The sequence below is a fragment of the Herpailurus yagouaroundi genome, unplaced genomic scaffold (genome assembly GCF_014898765.1).
Source record: "Herpailurus yagouaroundi ecotype Mexico unplaced genomic scaffold, PumYag 182, whole genome shotgun sequence".
NCBI classification, from domain to species: Eukaryota; Metazoa; Chordata; class Mammalia; order Carnivora; family Felidae; genus Herpailurus; species Herpailurus yagouaroundi.
In genome coordinates, this window is record NW_024412413.1 from 21841646 (window position 1) to 21860781 (window position 19136).

Here is a 19136-nt window from a genome sequence, read left to right on the forward strand (position 1 = left end):
TCTAACAGATAGTTCAAAACAACAGATTGAGTTGTCAGGACCGTCTGCACTGTGGAATTCAGAAAAGAGAAATAGTTACTGTATCCTTCATACCTAGCATAGGGGCTTTCTGGTTTATCATCATCATAGCATTAGTTGTAGAAAATTGTGCCTTGGCAAATGTTGAACTTGTTTTAAACTACCCATCCCTCAATAGAACTTCAATTTATTTTTTCTGTGTCATCATCTCACCATGCACTTCCTCATACCTAATTTGCCAAACAGAGTAAGCACTTGGCACTGCCGTGATCATGCAACCCCTCCACTTCACTCTTATTCCCCCTCTTCTCCTCTTGTCAGTTTTTTATCTCATGAGGTACTACTGCTGCTTAACTGCAAGCAGTTTTTTGAATTCTTTCTTCCACAAATGACTCCTTCTTTATGTTCTGCTAGTACTTTGTTTCTATATCTCTGTAAGGCTCATAATTTTGGCCTACTTTTACGTCTAGTTATTTATATACATATCTCTTTACACCTTGAGTTCTGAGTTGATGACATTTGCCTTTCTCTTTCCTCACCCTCAAGTTTAGTCTTATTGACAGTAGTTGTTGAACAACAGATAGCTTAACGATTTAAATGAATATATTTGAAATGGTGGATATAAGCAATGAAATTTGAATTGAATAAATAAGTAATCAATTAATAAAATTGATTGTATACTTATGTAATATAATTACATTTTATATACTTATATTAATTAAAATTTACTCACAAGGAAACCATCAGTGAACCATCAGCCTTGGATGGTTCACTGATGAAAACCCTTTTAGAAAATAAAGGATTAGCATTGTTCCCAAGTTATTATATGAAGTCAGCATTACTGAAATACTGAAGACAGGAAGAAAACTTTCTTCACAGGAAGAAAACTTTACAACAATATCACTCAGGAACACAGTACCAAAGATTCTTAACAAAACAGTAATAAATAAGTAATATATTGAAAAGATCATGACCAAATGAGGTATATACTAGAAAGGTAGAGTTATTTTAACAACCTAAAATCAATTGATGTGATTTATCATATTAATAGAATAAAGAAGAAAAATATATGATTATATAAACAGTGTAGAAAAAGCATCTATTCATGATACAGACTCTCAGTAAACCAGAGAATAAAAGGAACTTCCTCAGCTTTATAAAGGGCCTCTACAAAAATGCTATAGTTAACATATTTCATAATGTTGAAAGACTGAGTGCTTTTCTTTTTAATGAACAGCAGTCCAAAGTTTATTAGAGTATAAGATTAGAAAGTAAGAATAGTATGAAAGCTCTTTTTACAGAGAGCAGGCATTCAAAAGTGAATACCCCAAAAGACTGAACACTTTTAATTTAAGATTGGAGATAGGACAAAGATGTTTGCTCTTACCATTTCTATTCAATATTGTACTGGACATTTTGGACAGTTTAATAAGGCAAAAGCAAGAAAAGCATACAGATTTTAAGGAAAGGTAATTCACAGATTTTGTGATTGTCTACTTAAAAAATTCTTTAAAAATATGCAAAAACCAGTCAGAACTAACATGTATCTTTAGCAGGATGCAAAGTCAATAAATAAAATGAATTCTACTTTTAAATGAATAATTGATGTTGAAATTAATCTGATAACGGCATTGAAAATGTTTTCCAAAAATGTGAAATGCATGTTTATCCATGTGGATTTTAAAAGGTGTGTACAAGAGTAGTACACTGAAGACTATAAAAACACTGTAGATGGAAATTAAAGACCTAATTTATGTAGAAGTATATTGTATTCATAAACCAGAAGACTAAATACTGTTTAGATATCTCTTCTCCCCAACTTGTACTGTGGATTTAGTGCAATTCCGATTAAAACCCAAGCAGGACTTTTTTTTTTTTTCTACATATTGACAGGTGCATTGTAATTTTTTTTTTTTTTTTGCAAAGTCAGAGGTAATATAATAGTTAAAACAATTTTGAAAGAGCGCAAATTTGGAGGATTCTGATTTCAGGCTTACTATAAAGGTATAATAAGTCAATGTGGTATTGGCATGGGGAGAGAATTACAGATCAGTAGAACAGAATAGAGAAATTGCAAAAATAGACCCACACATATATGGTCTATTGATTTTCAAAAAAGTTTTGGGGCACTTTAATGGGAAAGAGTAATCCTTTCACCAGGGCTAGAACAACTTGGTCCATATTTTAAAAAATGAATCTCAAACTTTACTTCCTACTCTACATGAATATTAACTCAAGGTGGATCAAAGACCAAAATGTAAAAATATAAACGTTAAATTTACAAAAGAAAATATAGGAGAATATCTTTATGTCTTTGGGTAAGCAAAGATTTCTTAGATATTAAGTAAATAACAAAGGATATATAGTGAGAATATAGAATATTAAAAAAGCTTACAACTGTGGATGTTCACATGCAAAAAAATTAAGCTAGACACAGGCCTTACACTCTTCACAAAGTTTAACTCAAAATGGATCATAGACCTAAACGTAAAACACATAACTATAAAATTCCTAGGTGAAAACATAGAAAATCTAGATGACCTTGGGTATGGTGATTACTTTTTAGATTTAACACTAAAAGTAGGATCCATGAAAGAAATAATTGATCAGCTGGAGTTTCTTAAGTTTAAAAACTATTGCTCTTAATGAGAGGATAAGCCACAGACAAGGAACAAATAGTTGTAAATCATGAATCTGATAAAGGACCGTTATCAAAAACATATAAAGAACTCTTTAAGTTCAATGATAAGAAAACAAACAATAGACTAAAAATGGGCCAAAGACCTTCAAAGACAATGAAGATATATAGATGGCAACTAAGCATATGCAAAGATGCTGCACATGTCATCAGGGAAATGCAAAATAAAACCACAAATCAAATCACCTACTAGAATGGTCAAAATCCAGAAGACTGACAAGGCCAGATGCTAAGTGTGTTGATCAAGAGGAACTCGAATTGTTGGTGGGAATGTGAAATGGTACAACCACTTTGGAAGGTAATTTTGTAATTTCTTACAACATGAAATATATTCTTATTATATGATCCAGCATTCTCATGCCTTGGTATTTACCCAAAGAGTTGAAAACTTATGTCCACACAAACCTGCACACAGACGTTTATAGCAGCTTTATTAATAATTTTCCAAACTTGGAAGAAACCAAGATGTTCTTTAGTAGGTGAATGGATAAATAAACTGTGGTACATCAAGACAGTGGAACATTATTCAGCACTAAAAAGAAATGAGCTGTCAAACCATGAAAAGACAGAAAGTAACCTCAAATATGTGTTACTACATGAAAAAAGCCAACCTGAAAGGGCTACATACCTTATAATTCCAACATTATGACATTCTGGAAAGAGCAAAACTATGGAGACAGTAAAAAACAAAAACAGTGGTTGTAATAGAAGGATGAATAGGTGGAGCACAGAGGATCTTTAGGGCAATGAAAATACTTTGTATGATACCATAATGAGGGATACATGTCATTATAAAAAATGTAATGTAAACTACAGGCTTGGGGTGATTATGTTGTGTGAATGTAGGTTCATCAACGGTTACAAAGGTACCACTATGGTGGGAGATGTTGATAATGGCAGAAACTATGCATGTGTGAGGGTAGGGGGTATAGGAAATCTCTGTTCCTTTCTTAGTTTTGCTGTGAACCATAAACTGCTCTAAAAAAAAAGAACCTCTTAAAATTCAAAATAAGAAATCAAATTAACCCAATAAAAATAGGCAAAGGATTTGAAAGGATATTTCACCAAAAAATAAAATAAAAATAAAAAACCAAAAAACTGTATGTATTGCTTCCAAGCACAGAAAAAGACACTTAACATATTAGTAATCACAGAAATGGAAACTAAAACATGTGGTAAGTGTTCCACCCCCATTTCAATGGCTAAAATTCAGTGTTGCTAATAATGTGGAGGCACTTGAACTCTCATATACACCTAATGGGAATGTAAAATGGTACAAACACTTTGGAAAGCATTATGACAATTTCTTAAAAAGTTTAAGATATACCATGTGACCTGGCATTTTAGGTATTTACCCAGAGAGAAACAAAAGTTTATGTCCACACACAGACTTCTACATGAAAGTTCACACCAACTTTATACATAATGACCCCAAACTGGAAACAACCTAAACGTCTATCAACAGACAACTGATAGACAACGTCTATCAACAGACAAGTGTAATCAACTTTAACGTATCCATTAAATGGAAAACTATCCATTTAATGGAAAACTACTTTTCATTAAAAAGGAATAAACTATAGATACACAAAAAATAGAGATAAATCTCAAAAACGTTATGCTGAGTGAAAGAAGCCAGATATAAATTACATGCTTATGATCCCATTTTTGTGAAGTTTTAGAAAAGATGTGTCTAATTCAGTGACAGAAAAAAGGTTTCTGAGGCTTTACTCTTAGGGATAAAGTAAGTCTCTAAGGTATTTTGGAACCAAGTTTCCAGGACTTTGAGGGGCTAGGTATTGCCAGGGAAACACCATTTCTTACCATTTAATAAAATGTCAGTCATGAGACCCTTTAGATGTACATCAGGGCTCCATAGGCTTAGAGTATGATTGCTAGCATATATCTTGGGGCAGTTGAGATAAAGGAAGTAGATACACAGGATCCTTGAGGCTGGGATAATGTTAAGCTTAAGGTTCTCTTTCTCCCCCAGCAAAGTGTCATCCTTGAGGCAGCTGAGCTCCTAGAGGGGGGTCACTCTGCCAGTTTCGAGGACTTGTCAGTGGGCTGTAGGCAGTAAGGGAATTTAATTTTTCATTTGCCCACATTTAAGTTCATTGCCCACATTACCATGGCAAGCAGTTAAACTCCTTACCTTTGTTCTTGGGTAGCCAGGAGTGTCCGAGGACTATCACACATATTCCACCTGGGGTGGGAGGGTGATGGGTATGTGCCAACCTGTATTTTGCCCTCAGCTTGCCCTAAGGTCCCTCATCAGTATACATTTATTAAAAGTTGTCAAACTGTACATTTAAAATGAGTGCATACTATTGAATACTTTAATAAATTTGATTTTTAAAAGGGAAACTCTGAGAATTAGTATTTGTTTCTATAAAATGACCTGTCCTGAAGAATAGTTTAAAAGTTATACATTTTGCTTTTTATGTTAAATCTTGCTGAAAAAACAGAGCTTGACTAAGTTTTCTAAAGTAACCTTAACTTATTTGAACTGTGCATAAACTTGTGCATAAACTTGACATCAGTTTAGACTTCTCTCTAATTTTGCAATAATAAACAGTATCAATTATTAAGCAAGAGACAGATAAGTAAAGTTTCAAGAGATAATAAGAACATGCAAACTGATTGTATGAAAGTAGAATAGCAAACTAAGTGCATTCTTCTTTGAAGCTTTCCAGGTGGCTGTGCAAAGGATGTCAACCCTGTAAGCCGGTAGCAGGTAGGGACAAAATTAGCTGGAACTGAGCATTTTAGAATTGCAATGTCTCAAAAAAGGTTAGAGTGGAAGAGAGCCAAAGCATAAGAGACTCTTAAAAACTGAGAACAAACTGAGGGTTGATGGGGGGTGGGAGGGAGGGGAGGGTGGGTGATGGGTATTGAGGAGGGCACCTTTTGGGATGAGCACTGGATGTTGTATGGAAACCAATTTGACAATAAATTTCATATATTGGAAAAAAATAAAAATAAAAAAAATTGCAATGTCTCATGTCCTATTAAAAAGAGAACAGCTCTCCTTAATCTATTCTTCAGTATTTCTTGCAACTGAAAATAGTTGCTTTAATAGTAAGTCCATACTTCAGTAAGTGTGAAATACTTTTGATACTGGCAAATCTCCCAAGTTTAAAATACTATTTATTGTACAGAAAAACATCATTTTGGTGTGTGGATACTAGGTGGACTCAGTGTGCTCGTTGGCATAAAGACTTGTTTTTCTTCTTCCTTTCTTTTCCTTGAAGATATAAATGCTATTCAGGATTCCCAGGTAACTCCATATAAATGTGAGAAAAATTTTGTTTTTCAGAGCACTTAAATATTATACTTTTGTGAATTTACACTGACCTGGAGTGACTGTGGTGCAAAGCTAGTGTAGAGTAACACTGCAGAGTTATTTTCAGAAACTCAAACAGATGTTTAAGTGTCGATAAGCTAATGAGGATATTTCATTTGACACTAAGTTTTCTGAGCATTGCTATATATGAAATTGTAGCAGGTGGTCTCTTTCTCAAGACTGAATTTAAGATACGTGAGTTTGCTCCTTTTTGAGGAATATGATCATTGACCTGTATTTGTTCGATCATTGGCACTGTCATAGTTTTGGTGTAAATAAGCCAGTTTAACACTTTGCAATTTTCTTTCCTCTCTCAATATCCCAGTAGGCCCTTAGATCCCCAATTTTTAAAATTCTATAAAAAATAAAATATTTTTGATATATCTTTTTCTCTTGTCTTTCAAATTGACAAAAAATAATATTCCCTGTATAAGGTCACTTGTGTAATGGGATTAGTTGTGTAATTTGGAGATAATGTGTATTTCTTGTAGGATGAGTCTTGTCTATTCCATCATCCCATTTCCCCACACACATACCGCTGTCCTATATTCTGGCTAAGTCGAGCCCCTAAGATCTCCTCCAGGAACATTTGGACAGGACATGGATATCCTTGACCTTTCCCTCCCCCTCTCACCACCATGTTTATAAAGACATGCTTTAGAGAGTTGACTGATAAGGATTTAAAGGTCTCTATGAGATCATAACTGGCCCTTAATCCTATATTTTAACTGCATAGATTTATAGAATTTTAGAGTTAAAAAATAATTTAAAGGCCATCAATTACAAACTGTCACATAACAAAGAAATTTGTGGATATTCTGAACATCTTGAATTGAATATCTCTTGTACCTTTGAAGAGCTCTACTAATTAGGAGCTTGGTTCCATGGTGTGGAAGAAAGATTATAACACCTAGAGTCAAAGGACTTGGATTATAATCTAGCCTCATTTGTAGGATGATCTTGCAAATTGAATAACGTTGCAAGAGCATCAGCTTCTTCACTTGTAAAATAGGGATGGTCCCTACCCTACTTTATTGGACTATTCAATATCTGAAATCATTTTTTAAACTATAAAGCATCATTACAGATATTTAGTACATTATTATGTTTATGCCACAATGAAAAAATATGATATATATATCTATGAATACATATCCTCACCAAGAAATCACATTTCTTTAATGGTAGACTGAAATAATTGTTCCAGAAGTATTTTTCTTTGAGTTCAAATTTGTCTTCCCATGGTATTTATGTATTGTGAGTTTGGTCCTTTGTGACAATGTAGAACTGGTCCAATCTTTCATCAACATAATTACTGTGTATTAAACAGGAAAGATAATAGGCTCAAACCATGACAATTTAGGTCTATATTTCATGGAGGAATTTCTGGAACTTTAGGAACACAGTTGGATCTCCAATAAAAATATTCAAAGGTATTTGAAATAAAGGAAGCTCCCAAGTTTAAGTGTGTTTATGGGTTTTTTAAATAAATAATTGAAGATTATATTTAGCTTGTTAAAAATCTTTTCCAGGCATATCAAATTGTAAAGCAGCAAGCGGAAAATTGTTTTACACAGTTAATTTATATACTGTCTTTAGGGGGCAGTACTAAACCACTGATAAATTTTGTTATTTCTGTTAATGCTGCTGGTAATGGTTAATATAAAATAAAACCGAAGTAACTATAACGAGATTTGTGATGCAATTACATATACCCCTTAATATTAGTAAAATTTTCTAGGTAGTTAAATGAAAATGATAGTTTGAAATTCACTGATAATTCATTCAATAAATAATTATTAAATTCTATTATGCATACCCATTGTAAGAGATACAAATGTAAGACAATGTTTGCTTTCAAATAACTTACAATTGACTAGGATAAATAAGCTGGGGTTTGTGTGTGTGCGTGCGTGTGTGTGTATCTCAGGATAAAGATAATAATAAAAATAGCAATATGTATTTATTATTTTTTATTTGCTAATCACTGTCATGCAATTACTTTTATCCTCATACAACCCTATCAAGGAGGAATTACTATTTTTCCTACTTTTCAGATAAGGAAACTAAGATTAATAAGATTATATGATTTGCTTGAAGTCACACAGCTTGGAAATGGCAGAGACAGGATTTAAATATGTATCTATCTGACTTCATAGACACTTGTTTTTGCCACTATGCCATCTATCATCTCAATGTATATGTGAAATATCATAATACTCAAACACAAAGGGCTATAGACATTTACAAAAGAGCCACATCATTTCTCTTTGTGGGAAATCTGGAAAGAAGTGAAATCTGAACTGTATTTAGAGGGATCAGTGTGATTATAGGAAGATAATAGCTAAAATCATAGTTAATATTTGTTAAAACTTTATTATGTTTCAAGCACTTCATGTTCATTACCTCATTTAATTATCAGGAAAAAAATCTGAGAGGAGTCCGGCCATATTATTTTACATTGTGCAGATAAGGCAAGTGGGGCTGACAGTGGTCACATCTGATGAAAATCACCCTAATAAGTAGGCTAATAAGTAGGCAAGTCAAAAATTCAGAACTAATTTTAGAGCCTATATTTTTAACCGGTACAATATGCTTCCTGGAGACATAAGATGGAAGGCATGAATAAATGTATTGAGCATGATTAAGGAAGGATAAGCAGTTCCACTTGGTTGGGGTCTGGGTGAGTACAGTAGAGTAAGTAAAAGTGTTGAAAAATAGTTTGACCCTATAACCTTGAGGAATTTGGATATTGTTTACTGCACAGTGGGAAATAATTGGAGATGTATGAATAGGGAAGAGACAAAAAGAGAATTTTTCTCTGGGGTAGAGAAAGAGATAGAGGAATTCTCAGTAAGATTAGATCAAATAATTATAGCACCATTAACAAAAATAGAAAAGAACTGATTAATCTGTGAAATGATAATAATTCTTGCCATGTATATAATGATTTATAGTGCCATGCCATGTCAACATTGATGGCCAAACAAACCAACAACTGATCATGAGTTGGTGAATGAGATGCCTATTGGTTATTTTATTCTGGTTTGTACACAACATTGATCAGACATGATCAGACATTGATCTTGCTAGAATAAAGTTTTAGATGCCCCAGGATTTTCTCACCAGGGTATCTGTAGGATGAAAAATCCCTGTGATAATCATCTTTTATTACTGATTTGAGAAATGTATTTTTATGAAAGTATGGGCTACTATGTATCAAATTACAGAAAGTTTGGTTGTCACAGATAGCAAATTGCTTTCAGGCATATCCTTATGTAGCAGAAATATATTAACAAATATACTTTTGAAATTTAAACTGCAGTTGCCTCAGCTCAGTTATTCACTATGTTGCTTTTTACAGCAACATTGTGCTGAATGAGAAGCCATGTAACATAGTGGTCCAGGCGGGGCCCCCCAGCTCTAGAGTCAGGTAGTCTGGATTAGAATCCTATTCTGCCACTAACAGTTCTGTGATTTGGTTTTACTTGACCTCTCTGTGCCTTAGTTTGTGTGAATAATATGATCTTATAATGTCACATAGTAAATGTTCAATAGATTATAGCTGTTATTATTATTGTTACCTTATAAACTGTAACTGCTTAAGGAGCTTTTTAAGTTTATGATTTCTCAGTTACTGAAAATTGATGAAGGGAAATTTAAGATGTGAATGTAGAAAAACAAAATCTTATATTTTAAAGTCATATATTTTATTGCTTAAAGGAACAACTTTTTGAGGGGCAAGTGGGCCATTTATAATTTAGTATATACAGTGTCTTAACTTCAATAATCATGATATATCAGTGTTGTGTCCAACTTTCTGAAGACTTTTACCTTTTTTTTTTCCTTTAATTCAGTTTGCTGAGCATTCACCAGGCTCTTTGAATATGGAATTTTCATCAGTTCTGGCAAAATTCCTTGCATTGTTTCTTTGATAATTTCCTCCCATTATCTACATGGACCTCTTAGTTTGATCCCATAGTTTTCTTAACTTTTATTTTCTCCTCATCTTTTGTTCTATCTTCTAGGGAGTTTCTGCAGCCTTATTTTCCATCTCTTCTATTGGGTTTTATGTGTTTATTAGTTTTGTAGCATTGTTCTTATTTGATGGATGCAAAGATCTTCTATTTCTTTGTGAATACTATTTTTTAATTTTTTCTGTATATTTATTTTGGTCTCTGTTAAAGGCTTCCTTCAAATGTGTGATGGTGCTTGGATTCTTGGTCATATTTACCTAAAAAATTAGAAACTGTTTATATGAGTGTAGTTTTTTTGAGAGATGGGCTTCATAGTAGGATTTAAGGCATAGACCCCTATCATTTTACTAGGTACCTATAGATCTTTTTTTCTTGGGAGGTCAATTTCTACAGAGGGGAGTACATTCTCATCTCCTACCTACTTGGGGGATATAAACCTAGCTGCCATGTTCTTTAAGGCAAATGTAGGCAGACCCTGGGGTAGGTTGGGAGTCTACAGCTACTAGATATTCAGTTAATTTATTTGTTTTTACAGACACCCCTCTGTTCACTGTGCATGGATTGTTAGAATTCATAATCCGTTGCTTCAATCTCACCAGAAAATAAACCTCCAATTTCTTGTTAGTAGTGAAGGTTTAGTTTCTTGGCCATTTGAGAAGATGGGTCTAAGCGTCTCTTTCAAATATAGAATTCTTAAGCCCTTTTAGTGGTGTCAAGTCATACCTAGACATGCTTCTTATTCCTCCTCCTTGCCAACATTTTGTTTTCAGTTTTCTCAAGTTTGCTAAATCAGGTAATACCTACCCATTTCTTTATCATTCTCTTAAAATTTTCTTGTTATTGCTCTTCTAATCTTTTTCCTGTTGTCTTTGTCCTTATGCTTTAGACCATTTTTTACAAGCCCTTTTCTGTCATTTTAATGGGATTTGGGAAATAGCAAAAGTAAATATGCAGGTTCAACATGGAAATCCCACTATTAATTTAAAAAATATTACCCTTATTACACGTATAATATAAAGTTTTATGAAGTTCATTTTTTTGAAAAGAAGACATTGTGAAAAAATGGGCTTTTTAGCAATTCCTGTTTCAGTAATGTATCTTCCTGCTACTCATCTGATTGCATTTAGAAATCATAAGATTTTTCTCATTTGTTGCTATTGAGATATTTTCTTGGGTCATTTTCATGTCCTGTTCTTCATTATGAACCTTTTGTATCCTATCCTTTTTCATCCGTTTTTTCACTTTCAATTTTTTTAAACATTCAGGTTGAATTATGCATGGTTTTTGGTTAGTCACATGGCATAGCCACATAACTATGGTGAATGTTAAGCTGATTTTGCTTGCTAACATACACTATAAGAAATTAATGTAATTTAATTGATATTAAGATATCTAAATAACATTGATATAATATATTGGTATAATATACATTTAATTTCAGAGGACTTCATCTACAATAAATCTGTCACCAGGAGAAGTGGAAGAAGATGATGATGATGAAAACACTTGTGGGCCCTCAGGACTCTGGGAAGCATTAACTCCTTGTAATGGATGTAGGAACCTTGGCTTCCCAATTCTTGCACAGGTAACAGTTTGCTTTTCTTAAGATATAATAAAACACCAAAATAGTTTATGTTTTTAGGGAAATCTTTTTTCCGTTCCTGGAAATCCAATTACTATCTTATTCACCCTGTAATTTTTCTTCGTTTAAAGGTCAGTAAGATGTTTATCTAACTTGCTGTACATGTATGCATATGCAAATACATATTTTACATCATTTTATGTGGTGCGTTTATTTTGATCATGATGCTACTTCCAGAAAAATTGAGTTGTTTATGAGGTTTTTCATATTTATGATCTAGAAATAGCTCATTTTAAGGAATGCTATTTGCAAATTATAAGTTTTATTAAAATAATAAAAATTATTTACAAGGAAACATATTGGGGCTCTTTAAAAGCATTGTCAGTGGTTTTTAATTTTTTAGCACAATGAAACATTGTAGAATAATGTTTCCCACTGAAGATTATGTAGTACAATCCAAAATGATACCAGAACACTAAAAACATTGACTATAATTTTGAAATCATCTCATGATTCATTAAGTCAATTTTATTCTATTGTATCACCTTCAAATTCCTATTTATGTTTTGTACCACAAGTCTTTGGAGGAATTTGAGAATTAAGTAAAATTAACCAGAGTTAGGAAATTTAAAGCCACAATGAAAATACGAAAAAACACTTAATACAAAAGACAGTGTAATGGTAAAGGTATGTATGTGTAACTACTTAGTGCATAGGTGGAAAAACAGTCTAGGACAGAAAATAATTCACAGTAATTGTCCAAGATAGTGTTAAATTTCAAAAATACTATATTCTATTTTGCAACAAGTAGAAGCAATTGTGTCCAAGAAAAAAATCATATTTTTCATGTCTTATGTCACAAATTGATCATAGCCACTTAAGTCCCATATAAATTTATTATGGAGATAATCAAATCAGCATATAGTACTTAAAGAATCTCTTCATCTTAATACGAACTATTTATAAGACTTTAAGACAGTATCCTAATCCAATCTGAATCAGAATTGTTATCAATATATACTGGACTATGAGTTCCATAATGGTAGAGACTATGTATTGCTTAATATCTGTTTCTAAGGCCGTAGTCCCTGACATATTGTCAGTATTAATAATTAGTAAAACAATGAACAATGTGTATGTTCGATGCTTTCATTTCCTCACGTAAAGATCATATCTATAAAGATATAGTAGAAAGAACAGCAAGAAACATTGGTTTTATTTTATTAATATAACCTTATCTGCTTAACGTTTACCAGTAAATTGAGTGCCTTTATCTCTTTTTTTTCTGTTTCATAAAATAAAGTATTAGGGCTCTAAGCCATCAATAATATATGACTAGAATTTCCTTCTCTACCACCTTCCTAAACATTTATTTTTTTCATTTTATTAGGCTTGGTAGTAGGGTTGGTAGTAACTTGATTTTGGTTTACAATTTTTTTATTACTGGATACTTTTATTTGGCCATTTTCCTGTGAAGACTGGCAACTAATATTTAGTAGTTACATTTACTACAAAATGTTTCCCAGGCTGTGGCTTTTCCCCCCTTACATTGTGTGTGTGAGTGTATTCTGTGTACTTTTTCAAACTATCAAGTTCATTAAACTTCTTAGTCTTATTTTTTGGTTTAATTCACCTTATCTAGAGATAACTCTCATTCCTCTCATTATATCGCATTGTGTTTGGCTTGGGTGTTCTTCTGAAATCTCTTATTTCTGTTGTCCTATTTTTAAAACCACATGACTCAGTTTTGATATTTTTACATATAATGCATGGCAGGAGAAATCTTGATTGCATTATTTAGCTGACATGATTGTCTGCTGTTAAAAATGTATATTTTATAAAAGTATCCTTATTGGTATTTTGTTACTGCATCACATCTATAAATTTACTTGAAATGTAGTATCTTTTTTTTTTTTTTACTGTATTTAATATAATGAATCAAAAGTAGAATTCTTTTACTAATATTCTCGTCTGGACTTCTAATGTTTTCACTTTGTTGGTGGACTCTCCTTTAACATATGTTATGTATTTACGATAAAATTTAATACATTTCTCGTGACATTGGAGACATATCAAATGTAAATTTATCCTACAACTTGCAATAGCTTTGAACTCAGGATTTTCCAGGCCAGCTTCAAAATTAAAAATCTTCATAAATTTCATGAATAACAGGATTTTATTTTGAAGCTGTTTTTTTCCAGACCTGAAATATTGTGTGTGTGTGTGGTCATTAAAGTCATTTAAATATTCAAATATTTGTGATTTTATTAAATAATAAATGATTAAAAATCATTTAAATTATTTAAATATAGTGAGGGGTCATCAAAAAATGAGGCCTCATATGCACAGTGCTTGGCTTAATGATTTTTAAGGCCTCATGGAAAACCATTACCTTACAGTCTGGTGTAGGAGCCTTTGGGATCAGTGGAATTAGTATGCTGCTATGCAAATTTCCATATACCCAGACTTTTGGATTCGAATAATATATATTTATTTCACATTTATAACCCTTAATTTAATTGGATCCAGCACATACGTGTCAAATATCTTCTTCATTCAAAGCATGGTGCTAAGCTTCAGAAACATGAGGATTATGGAAATACAGACTTAATTAAAACTATGTGATGTATTACTTTTAGAGTCTTAGATTTTTTACTTGCAAAAATTAAAACATTGGCTGATCCTGTAGATCTTACACTTCTAAGATTATCTAATCTCCAGTTTTTGTCTAGATTTTAAATTGAGCTTTTATTCAGCTCATTTTTCTGTTTTTCTAGTTTTAATACGGCATTTTATCCTTCCATTGTGGCTAGATGTTATTTAGAATTCTAAGTTTTAGAATTTAAAAGGAATTGCTTCTTGTAAAAATTTCAAGAAATTTAGAATTTTAAATAACATCAAGGAATTAAAGACTTATAGAATATATTGGGTACTTTAGTATAATTTCAAAGCAGTTAAATAATATTTAAGTTGGGCAAAGAACAAGAATAAAGAGACTGAGGAAATGAAGTTCTTTCTGTAAAGTATAATTAGTTTTTCAACATGCCTGACAATATCATCATCATCATCATCATCATCATCATCATCATCATCATCACTATCATTTGCTTTTGTGCATTTGGTTATGTATTTAGTAAATTTTAGGCTTTTTTTTTGGTGAATACATATTGATGATAAATGGAGGAGGGTCTCTGAGAGTAATCTTAAACATTTTATTCTGTCATCTGTATGTAATCACAAATATCAAGTTAAGAGGAAGTTAAAGATAGTTCAGAGCCTGATAATAAATTGCCATTTGTTTTTATTACTACCTTTCCCTATTAACAGAGCATATGTCATTAGAGCAGAGAATCTGAGTCGAATTGTGTTAGGGTGGGTGATATTTCTTTCCTCCACAGTCTTGGATAAGGTGTCCATCTCTGCACCACGTGCAGTATAGGACTTTGAAGCTATTTCCGAAAGAGTCAATTCTGCTGAGTGGAGGTCTCTGACTTCCATCCTGTTCACTCATGTAGCCTTCAGTCTGCAAGATTGTAATAAAGGGTCCCAATACTGAGCTGTTAGCTGCCTTTGCAATGGGCTTGCCAGTAGTTTCTGTTCTTGGAATCACCATATTTATTCTGCCCTCTGGGAAGAGGCCAGTATCTCCTACTGATGTGCTGGAAGTACCCTCTCAAGACAAGAAAGGCTTGCAGCCCTTGCTAACAATAGTATTAAGACATGTTGAATGCACCCATTGTGGCTATTCTAGCTGTGCTTCCTCCTGGATCTGTAAAGGCTGCTCCTGTCGCCATCCCTGCCCTTTTATCAAATGCTATAGGCTTTGTGACTGCAGAAGTATGTGAACTCTTGAATGCAGTATGTGTGGGAGGCTTGATGAATTCATTCCTCCCCAGCATAACCATAATAGGTGGTCCCAAACACTGTAGGGTTCATGTGAAGAGTCTTGATGCCAACTTGATCTTGATCCCTTCCATAGACATGAATGACATTTGCCTGTGGGGGAAGACAAACAAGTGAAATAAAGAAAGTGAGGGCAGAAAGGTCTGTTTCTTTTATTCCTATAGCTAAACAACAAGGGCTTATGATAAGAATTCTGAGGTCTCAATCCAATCTCCCATTTGTTGCAGGAATTCCCCTCTTTAGTATCTCTACAATGACCATGATGATCATTCCAGGTTTGCTCCTACAATTCCAGTGCCAGTGAGAGCACTGTTATAATTCACCAGTGAATATCCTCATAGACTACTTTTTATACCCTTATGTTAGTGTTTCTGCTGGCCAAGTGGTATGCACTACGCTACTAAACATGCACACAAACACATCCCTCTGCCACTGATGTATGCAAAATCAGTACATGGCGGTAGAGGGATTACATCCCACAATGTATCAGCCTACCTGGATGTAGCAGTGTATGTTCAAGAATAGATGGTCAGGATGCCACACATGGCGACACAGTATTGGATATGAAATTAAGAGTTAAGGAAGCTAAGGAAGCTCTGAAATACAGCCTTGGGGAACACTCTGGAGCACTCCCCAATGTGACATGGCCTACAAATGGAGGCTCTTGTGGCCCTGAACCATCTACATGCAATGCATTTTCTAGGTAAGCCTCAGTACCAATGGCTCTGCAGGACTTTCATCTACTCTCCTTCAGCACTCTGCCCCCATCTTTTAGAGTCTTTGCACAGACTTACCCCTGGGCTCTTGTTCTTCTCTTCAAACCCAGTTATGTCCAGTGTGTTCCCAACTGGGATGGCCTGGGAACCACTGTAAGCCTCTACTGGTGGTCTCAGAATGTAAACGAGGTTTTCCCAGTGGACAAAAAGATCTCTTGTGTTGGAAGGGGGACACAGCTGAAGGTAAAAAGAGCGGCCAGTGGCAAGCTTCAGGTGGAGCTGTTGCTTTTTACCATTATGGATGGTTATCGTTACAAACTTCAAGGGAAGCAGCCTGGTTAGCTCTAAGATCTGTGTAGGCTTGTAACCTTTTTCCGGGGTGGCAGGGCCATATCTGTTATAGTCATCACACATAGCAGCTGGTCGGGCCAGCAGCATGACATCAGGTAGTGTGAGGTGGGGGCTGGTGCGAACGATGCCCACAGTTACCATTCGGGCACGGTTGTGCACATCAATCACTTCTCCTTTTTTGCTGACCTGTATAAAGTCACTCTCAAACATTGGTGCATACTTGAATATACTATACTCCCCCTTGTACAGTTGTTGCTGCAGTTTCCCCATGGAGGTATTAAACATACCCATTGCAGGGCTGCTTTGGGCTGTGTAATGTGGTAACTTAAATTGGCTGTTCATGGCTATTTTTTGCCACGACAGCTCCTAGGGGTCCTCCACACCTTACCACACTTTGCAGGGTGTCCTCTTTCCCTGGTTTCTCTAGCAAGTGGGCTAGCAGTGGTCTTCTGCAGGCTTTTTTGTCTCTGAGAAACTGAGAACAGGGTGGGGGTGCTAATTACCAATTGCTCAGTGCTAGAGACTATTGTATCTGCACCATACTGCGCTCTGCCTAGAGAATGGAGATGTTGGGGTACACAGATGCCAGGGTCCCAGTAGATGTTACCATATGCAGATGTTGAGGAGTAGAGGTCAGGGCTCCAATAGATGTCAAGGTGCACAGATGTTGGGACCCCAGTCGATGTCAGGGTGCACAGATGTGGAGGCCCACAGAGGTTAGGCCCCAGTAGATGCTACAGTGTGCAGATGTGGAGAAGCAAGAGATCCAGGCCCCAGTAGATGTCAGGGTTTGCAGATGCCGAGGCACGTAGATGTTGGGGTTCCAGTAGATGTCAGAGTGCACAGATGTTGAGGCATGCAGATGTTGGTATTCACTTGGAGTGGGGAGGGGCCTCCTCTTGAGCCTGACACACTGGTTCACAATAACCTTTGCTCTTTTGGATTCCACAACTCACCGCCAATTGTATTCGTACTGCTCCTCTCCTCCCAAACCTAAGCCTCCACCTAGGCCTAAACCACCTGAAGGACCCCTTATGTCCTCTCCTGCCCATTGTGACCTGTGCTTACCCCACACTCCTTTGTCTCTGTCGCCCAACAGCCCCTCCCTCAGAGAAAGGACACTGTCCTCTCCACCTCACCCCACCTGTGCTCAGTACCCCACCCTGCTTGCCACAGCTCAGCACACTTCCCTCCCCCAGGGATCTCCCTCCCCCATCTATGGATCTTAATACATATTGGCAAATTGCTTTCAAAAAGGTTTAGGTAAAGTTTCTGTTATACAGAAAATAAACACGTTCTCTTATCCAGTTTTGTAGCCAATTAGAAGTAATTGTAGACAATTTACTTCAAAGAGAGAATCGGACAAGTTGGTAAATAGGTTAGTACAGGGTGTTTATCAAGGTTTATTGTTGCAAAAAAAGATTATAAACAAGATTAATATCTTACAATAAGGGTTTAGTTAAATAAATTATGGAGCATTCTATGCTAGAATACTCTGTAGTTATAAAAATCATTATGCAGTTCCCTATTTGACATGAAAAGATTTTTTTTTCTTAAAAAGAGCAAAGCAAACATTTCAAACTACGTAAATTGTGGTCCAATTTATGTAAGATCATCTGTGTGCATGTTTGCATATGAGGGTATGTTCAGTGAAATGTTTAAAGTGCTTATATCTGGGTGCTGTAATTTTTATTTTATTTACACTTTATATTTTTATTAGGATAATTATTATTTCTATTAGTGGGAAAAATAAAAATATTTTTATTAACAATGTCTATTTTTACAGCCACAATAAATTTTATGTTTTGATACACCCTCACACTGCTGATGAGATATTTAAACTTTTTCCTAGACATCTGTATTCTGACTTTACAGTGAAAAGAGCCTTAAAGATTACATTTATGATCTGTCCTTACCCACTATCAGATTGTATGTGTGTATATATATATGTGTGTGTATATATATACATATATATATATGTATATATATAAACTCTGAGAAATTTTGCCAACTATTATAAATGTTGTCAATTGAATAAGATTAAAATCTCTCTATTGGCATGATGGTGTACATAACACACACATACACATACATATGAAAAACCATAGTTTTTGAGACTTTAGTTTTTTCTGTAGGTCAAAACAAACATTTTTCTTCCCTTCATATTGAAATATCTGGTTATTTCTGTTAATATGAGTATTTTTACTTTAAAAAGAAGATTTTCACGTATCAATAACAATGTTTACTGGCCTGTTTAAGGTCTGTATATCTTAATTTCTACTTTGTGTCCATATTACTTATCTTATAATTAGAAAAATCAATAAGCCTAATATACATTTAGTAATCGAACTAACATTTTAAAGATATTGCACTAGTTTTGGTGCTTTTTGAAAAGAATAAGTAACAATGGGCACTATATAATTTAATTTAGATGCTTTAAAAAAATTAAGTGAAGATACACCTGTTTTCTTAAAAGCACTTTTATGCCATGCACATGTATTAGCAAGATATTTATCTTAGGGTTCCATTAGAGCATGAGTTAATT

General features: G+C 34.3%; 2 protein-coding genes across 8 annotated transcripts in view; one reads left to right on the plus strand and one right to left on the minus strand.

Moving 5' to 3' along the window:
• ANKS1B (ankyrin repeat and sterile alpha motif domain containing 1B) overlaps positions 1-19136 on the plus strand; it is a 909382-nt gene that overhangs the window by 107098 nt on the left and 783148 nt on the right. For all 7 annotated transcript variants that reach the window (XM_040491122.1, XM_040491120.1, XM_040491121.1 and 4 more), the window contains exon 6: positions 11481-11624. In XM_040491122.1, coding sequence (XP_040347056.1) covers positions 11481-11624 — 144 coding nt within the window. The remainder of the gene's footprint in view (positions 1-11480; positions 11625-19136) is intronic.
• GARIN6 (golgi associated RAB2 interactor family member 6) lies at positions 14905-17654 on the minus strand. The gene is made up of 2 exons (XM_040491135.1): positions 16319-17654; positions 14905-15617 (listed from the first exon to the last, which is right to left on the minus strand). The coding sequence occupies exons 1-2, from the start codon at positions 16931-16933 to the stop codon at positions 15504-15506; spliced, it is 729 nt and encodes a 242-aa protein (XP_040347069.1). The 5' UTR covers positions 16934-17654; the 3' UTR covers positions 14905-15503.

Coding starts and splice junctions, on each gene's coding strand:
- GARIN6 (XM_040491135.1), bottom strand. CDS start 16,933: ATGAACAGCCAATTTAAGTTACCACATTACACAGCCCAAAGCAGCCCT. Junction 15,618..16,318: donor AGAAGAACAAGAGCCCAGGG/GTAAGTCTGTGC, acceptor CTTCCCCCACAG/GCAAATGTCATTCATGTCTA.